Genomic DNA, 6,543 nt, shown 5'->3' with positions numbered 1-6,543 from the left:
ATGGAACTGGAGAACATTATGCTAAGTGAGAATAGTCAGTCACAAAAAAATAAGAAATCAGATGCTCTCCCCAATGTGTGGAAACTAGGGAGAAAATGGGTCATAGGAGGAACTCTAGACGAAGAAGGAGATACTGTAGATGAGTAAATAAGGTGACCTAACTAAGGGGATGGAGGGGGCAAGAGGGAAATTCCCTAATGTACATTACACACATATCAATGTCAATCACTAAGTCAAACATAAGAAGGAGGAAGGGGGAGAGAAGTGGGTGGGAACTGGGTAAGGCTAATTTGGTGATGTGTGCGTATATGTCTCCACCATGTTGTACCCCATTAAGATGTATGACTACAATGCACCAATGAAATTTTTTTTAAAAAAAGAGCCAGGCATGGTGGCATATGCTTGTAACCCCCGTACTTGGGAGGCTGAGACAGGAGGATCCTGCAGGTTTAAAGCCAGCCTCAGCTACTTAGTGAGGCTCTCAGCAACTTAGTGATACCCTGTTTCCAAATAAAATATAAAAATACATCTGGGAGGGTATCCTGCAAATATAAAGCCCCTAGTTCCATCCCCAGTAACACACACACACACACACACACACACACACACACACACACACAGAGAGAGAGAAAGATAAAATAATGGTATTCTTCTAGGCACAACTGTGCCAACTGATCTTCTATCAGCTTTTTTATAACTGATTATTCCTTATGAATTTGCTACTCATTTTGGAAAGGGCCTTGGTCTCTGTGCAGATCCAAAAAGGAGGTTTTGAAAATTGCTATTCTAAGTTTCTTTAGATGTCTGCCTTATGACATATTTAGAAAAGTAGGGAATGGATTGAAATCACTAAATAGATTCCCCATTAGCTTGGGTTAAATTATTCCCTACCCCCACCAAAGTTTTTTTTTTTTTTTGGTGTGTGTGTGTGTGTGTGTGTGTGTGTTTGTGTTTGTGTGTGTATGTGTGTTTTGGTCCTAGGAATTGAACCCGGGGTCATTTTACCTTCAAACTACACCTTTCTTTCAGTGACCACTTTATTTGTGTCCCTCCCATCTCAAGCTCTACAGTTCTAAGAGTCACTAACCACCATTATGAATATGTGTGTACAAAAAGAACAGTTTGAACCATCGAAAGAACTCACTTTTGTCTGTTACCACTAAATCTACCAATGAGATGTGGCTGAAGCGGGTCTCTGCAGTCAAGGGTCAGATTTCACAGTGGGCACAGGCGACTCTGCTACAAGTGAAAGGGAAGTGGAAGAGCCCCAGGGAAAGCTCAGTCCTCAAGGAAATCTCTAGACCCCACATGGATTTGCTTGGATCATCACAGTTCTAAGGCCCACAGCTCCTCACAGGGGATGAACATATTTATGGTCACTCACTAATTTTCTACATCCTGGATCGTGTCAGGCAGAGGCATATTCTTGGTTTCAGGAAGGAAGAACACAGCAAGACAGGCAATAATGGGCAAGACTCCATAGATGATCCAAGGCAAAAGAGCAGAAAATGTTTGTAGGGTCATCAAGAGGGGAGCCATTATAGATCCAAACGTACTTACTACTGAATTCAGACTTGAAGATCTTGCCCTGGGGGATAAATGACAATACATAATAATTGGGTAAAAATACATATATATAGTTTGTGACACATGACTTTGATTTGATAATGGATGCCAACAAGACACAGTTCTTAGATACATAGACACTTGCTTTTTTGACTTCTCCATGATTTTTTACCTATTTTGTCAGATTCATAGTGAGTTAAGACTCATATTTATCATTTATTATTATTATTATTATTATTATTATTATTATTATTATTATTTTGTGGTACTGGGGTTCCTGGAAGCCCTTCTACCTCCGGGCTACACTCCCAGACCTAGTTTATATTTTTATTTGGAAACAGGGTCTCTTAAGCCAGCATGGCTGGCTTCGAACCTGCGCGATCCTCCTGTCTCCGCCTCCACCACCACGCCCAGCCATATTTATCATTTTAAGCAAAATAATGTTACACATCACACCTACTAGATAACTGGTCAAAGAGATTGATGAGATGATGTATTAAGGTGTTGCATAGCACACAACTTGGCCTAAAAAGTCAACTTTCCTCAAACATTGATTATAATTTTATTAGTATACTAGTAGCAATATTGATTGCCTAATAAACATCTCAAATTTATTTGTTAAGTAAATGTCGATTAGCTGGGAAAGTCATATTTTCCAGAAGGGCATGGACAACTTTCTTTTTTATATTTTGGCTTTAAAAATCATTGTATTATAATTAGACATCACAGTGAGATCAAAGTGATGCAAACATACGTAAACACATCTTGCTGTATTTCCCGCTACATCACACTTGGAACCCCCTCCCTCTCCATATATGTTAGATTGGTAGTGATATCTTCATATGTGATCGTAGGATTACTTCACATATTTTCTTCCTCATTCCTCCTTTTCGTACCTATATTCATTGCAGCAGAATTCACAATCACCAAGTCATGCATAACTCTCATACCTGAGGACTGTTGGTTGGAGCCCCACACTGTGTATATTGATAACACTCCTAACACCAGTACTAAAGAAGAATGCCGCAGACAACAAAGTTATATTCAGGATCTGCATTTCTGGAGACAAGAGGAGACCAGTGAGGCTCTGTGCCAAAGGAAAGAACGTTCAGAGTTTAATCTAAAAAAGACTCTATACGTCATTTGTATGTTTGAAATACTTTGTAGTACAAGGCATGGTGGTACAGGCCTATTATCCCAGTACTTGGGAGGTTGAGACAGGAGGATTACATGTTAAGATCCTGCTTCAACAACATAGCGAGACCCTCAACAACTTAGTGAGACCCCATTTAAAAATAAAGTAGGGTTAGGGTAGAATGCCCCTGGGTTTAAACCCCAGTACTAAAAATAGTTGTTTTTTTTTTTAAAAAAACTATATTATAGAAAATTGTACAGGGGGAGAAAATATGGAGTGGTTGATAACCCACAATGTATTGAGTAATCAACATTGATCACAAAAGGTGCAGACAGTTATTTGCATTATTGCAGCAAATCTCTGGCAAGTATCTGAGATTTCCTAGAGAGGAAAAAAAGGCGAGTCTAACAGAAATTTGGTCTTGCTTTAACTGTATCTGCTATACTGTACTGTAAAAGGTAGACCAATCATGGGAACAATTAATGAAGAGTCTGAAACTCATCTAATCAACTTGAGTACTTTAAAATTATATAATATAGAGAACTTAAAATGACCAGTCGTCCTGGTGTTCTCATGGAGGAGGTTATGGCAATGCAAAATTTCACTTGATAAAACTAGGAAATTCCCAGATAAACCTATATGAGTAGGTTAACCTAGTACACGTATGGTCAAGGAAATGGTATTACAGAATAGACTAATAAAGCAACATGACTTTGTTAGTAGGCAAGATAAAGAAAAATTATTATTAGAATAAGGATAGGCATAACAAACCAAGAATAGAAACCAATTTGAAAAAAAGGTGCGGCTTTAGGACTCACTGAAATAAAATTTTAGAGAGCAATTTCTGCCTAATGTAGAAAAAAAATGAATTATAGCTCTTTAACATTGGAAAGTGCTCTCCTGGAAGGCACTAACATGCACCATTGATGATATTCAGAAAAGGCTACAGAAGTCAGTAGTGTCATTCACTCCATTCTTTACTTGGAGGCAGGTGAAGCAGAGGACCCCTTAAAGTTTTCCTGATATTTACAGACAATCATTTAATTGTTATGAAAGTCTAGCAAGGAATAAATTTGGCTTTTAATCTGCTCAGTGCTTTTTTCTTAGTACACATTTCTCTGCTTAAAGACAAAGGATTTGACCTTTTCTTCTTTGATATCAATAAGATTCGCCCTGATCAAGGACTACCATCATGGTGATTTAATATCACATACCTGTGTGGATATATAGAGATAAGAGAGCAAGCAAGTTGCCGGAGAATGGCTAATGAGAAAGATATGCTAACAAGAAAGAGCCACACTAAAGAAGTGACATAGTGTGTTCTCAAGTGGGAACAATCGCAAGACCTAGACCTAGGCACTCCAGGCTCACTATTGAAAATGTTATTAACAATGGTCAAGTGATCATTTTACTAGTAGCCTGAGAGAAATGGCCAGGAATAAGTGGCACTGGTTTTCAGAGACATTTCCACAGTGTTATTAAAAAAAAATTATTGAGATGCCCTTGCTGACCTTTGGCTCTTTTCCCAAAAACTTACTGGCATAATTTGTCCTAAATCCTCAGATTGGTTTTGGCAATATTTAACCCTTATTTGGTACCTCTTTTTATTTATTCCTTAGACTATTCCATATTAATTCCATAGTGAACAACATGATTCCCTGAGGAATGAGCAGATACTTCTTTTCCCTAAAGTCCAGTCTTTCCTCACCTTTAGACACAACTGTATTGGCCAAAATGAAAAGTCCTTCCAGGATCAGGAGAAATAGCTCACTGAATTTATAGCTCATTCGATTCATTAAAAAAAGTGCAAAAAATTGGGATAAGAGGCTGAAAGCCCCATAAAGTCCCTGGTAGAGGAAGATGTTGTTTCCCAGGTGCTGAATGTTAGTTAGGATGCCATAAAAGGGCACTGTGACTAAAATTCTGTAGGAAACAAAACAGAGAAGATACATGTTATTAGAGTCAGAACTCATGTCTTGCAGTTAATGATCATATTGGTCCAGGAAATCTGTGGTCAATATTCAAGAATAAAGGCTTTATCTGTGTTATGTAATGATGCAGATGGATTTGAAGTGCCTTCACATGAATGACTTGGAGTCAGAGTAATTTTTAGATGTATAGGGTGGCTGGGGAGGAGATAGAGATCTTCTGCCTCATTTAACCAGCATCTTACATTTATTGAGGGTTTTAACCAAAACATTATAAAAATGATTAATCACAGGAGCCACTAAAGCAGTCATGGGGTGAGTCAGGGAAAAACAACAAGGCAGTCACGGATAAATCAAGAATGGAAAGAGTAAACAATTCTGGGAGATGAAGAGGTTGCAGTCAGGGTCAATCTGCTTATTCCATTTGGTCCTTGGAAATTTTCTTGAATGCAAACAAATTTCCATTTGGGTGGGCAGTTGGTGCCCCTCTCAAGCGGGTCCAAGGTAATGTCAGAGCTTAAAATTAATGTTTCCAATATTTTTTCTTTTTTGTTTTGAGACAAGGCCAGTAATATCTGTCAGTCCAGGAGAACTGTCACTGGTCTGTCTGGCTGCCACATGCATAAAATCTGACAATATAAAGCTTGTCAATTTTGGATACATTAATGGTGAATATTACTAAGACTGACTATAACAAACTAACAGCCCTCCCCACAGAATGATAATTGTCAATTATTTTTTAATTTTAGCAAAAAATCAAATTGGGTAGACACCAATGTTATTTTGTTAAAATTAAGGCCACCATAAATCCCACTAATGAAGTCAGTGTAAAGCACTGTGACAAAAAAGATGACCTCAATTTTGTGACCTGAGATGTGTTTCTCTTCTGTCTTCCATTTTGCACCATCTTGTTAGCTTCTGGGAGTTACTGGAGCAGGGTGACTCATCTTTTTCAGGATCAGCTTGCTTGACTTTTCAGATTTTTCATGAGCAGTCAAGTGGTTTGTCTCTGGGGCTGTTGGCTCTGGAGCTGATGGCTTCGGGTGGCTGTGATGAACTGGGATAGCTAAACTGACTGGTGTTTTGCCTAATACCCATTTTTAACATTTGGGAAGCACAAATATAGCATTACTACAAGACCTCAGAGCCAATGACCAAGAAGGCTACCAATAGATTTGATTTGCTGAGTTCTTCATTTTGAGGTGGTGATTTTAAAGTTATCATAAGTGACTGCATGGCAATATGTAAGAAAAAGACTTCCATTGTTTATTTGTGTGAGTCCCCAAACATCCAATTTGCTATTATAGGGAAACAACTTGCACCAATCACCAAAGTTGATGATATACAAGAACAAGAGGAGATTTTTTTTTTTTTTTTTTGCTGGTCTGGGGATGGAACCCAGGGGCATTCAACCTCTGAGCCACACCACCTGCCATATTTTTTATTCTTTATTTTGAAACAGGGTCTCACTAAGTTGTGGAGGGCCTCACTAAGTAGCTGAGGCTGTCCGTGAACTGCGATCCTCCAGTCTCAGCCTCCCAGATGCTGGGATTACAAGTGTGCGCCACCATGCCCAGCTCTATATAGGAGATTTAAACATTAAAATTTGGAAATTAGGGTAAGATTTTCTTTTTTGAGACCTCTCAGTGGGCTGTGATTTTCCCTCATCTGCCCCCAACCTCGCTACCATGAACAACTTTCTGCCAGTAGAGAACTCTGGGCACAATCTGGTAGTAGAGTGTTTCAGTGTCTAACACAGTTTTGAGTAATTTAAGGTAAAAAGAGGAGGCTATCTCTTGAGGAGAGAAAGAAAGTGACTAGTGTTTAATTACTCTGTTTGGACATGGGGCAAAGATACACGCATCTTTCTTATTGATCTGATGAGGTCTCTGTGGGAGCAAGAGCTGATCAAAA

The 6,543-nt window shown here is 38.7% G+C and overlaps 1 protein-coding gene across 1 annotated transcript in view; it reads right to left on the bottom strand.

Annotated features, from left to right (window-relative positions):
- Window positions 1-1,383: 1,383 nt before the first annotated feature.
- LOC308260617 (solute carrier family 22 member 10-like) overlaps window positions 1,384-6,543 on the bottom strand; it is a gene marked incomplete at both ends in the record, with an annotated part of 38,009 nt that continues 32,849 nt past the window's right edge. Inside the window, 3 exons of the mRNA XM_080692047.1 lie at window positions 1,384-1,588; window positions 2,432-2,576; window positions 6,317-6,424. Of these exons, the coding sequence (XP_080548173.1) occupies window positions 1,384-1,588; window positions 2,432-2,576; window positions 6,317-6,424 (458 nt within the window). The remainder of the gene's footprint in view (window positions 1,589-2,431; window positions 2,577-6,316; window positions 6,425-6,543) is intronic.

This window comes from Muscardinus avellanarius, assembly GCF_963383645.1.
Source record: "Muscardinus avellanarius genome assembly, chromosome: 1".
NCBI lineage: Eukaryota > Metazoa > Chordata > Mammalia > Rodentia > Gliridae > Muscardinus > Muscardinus avellanarius.
Note: the sequence above shows the minus strand (reverse complement) of the source record. Positions and strands in the feature narration are given on the sequence as shown.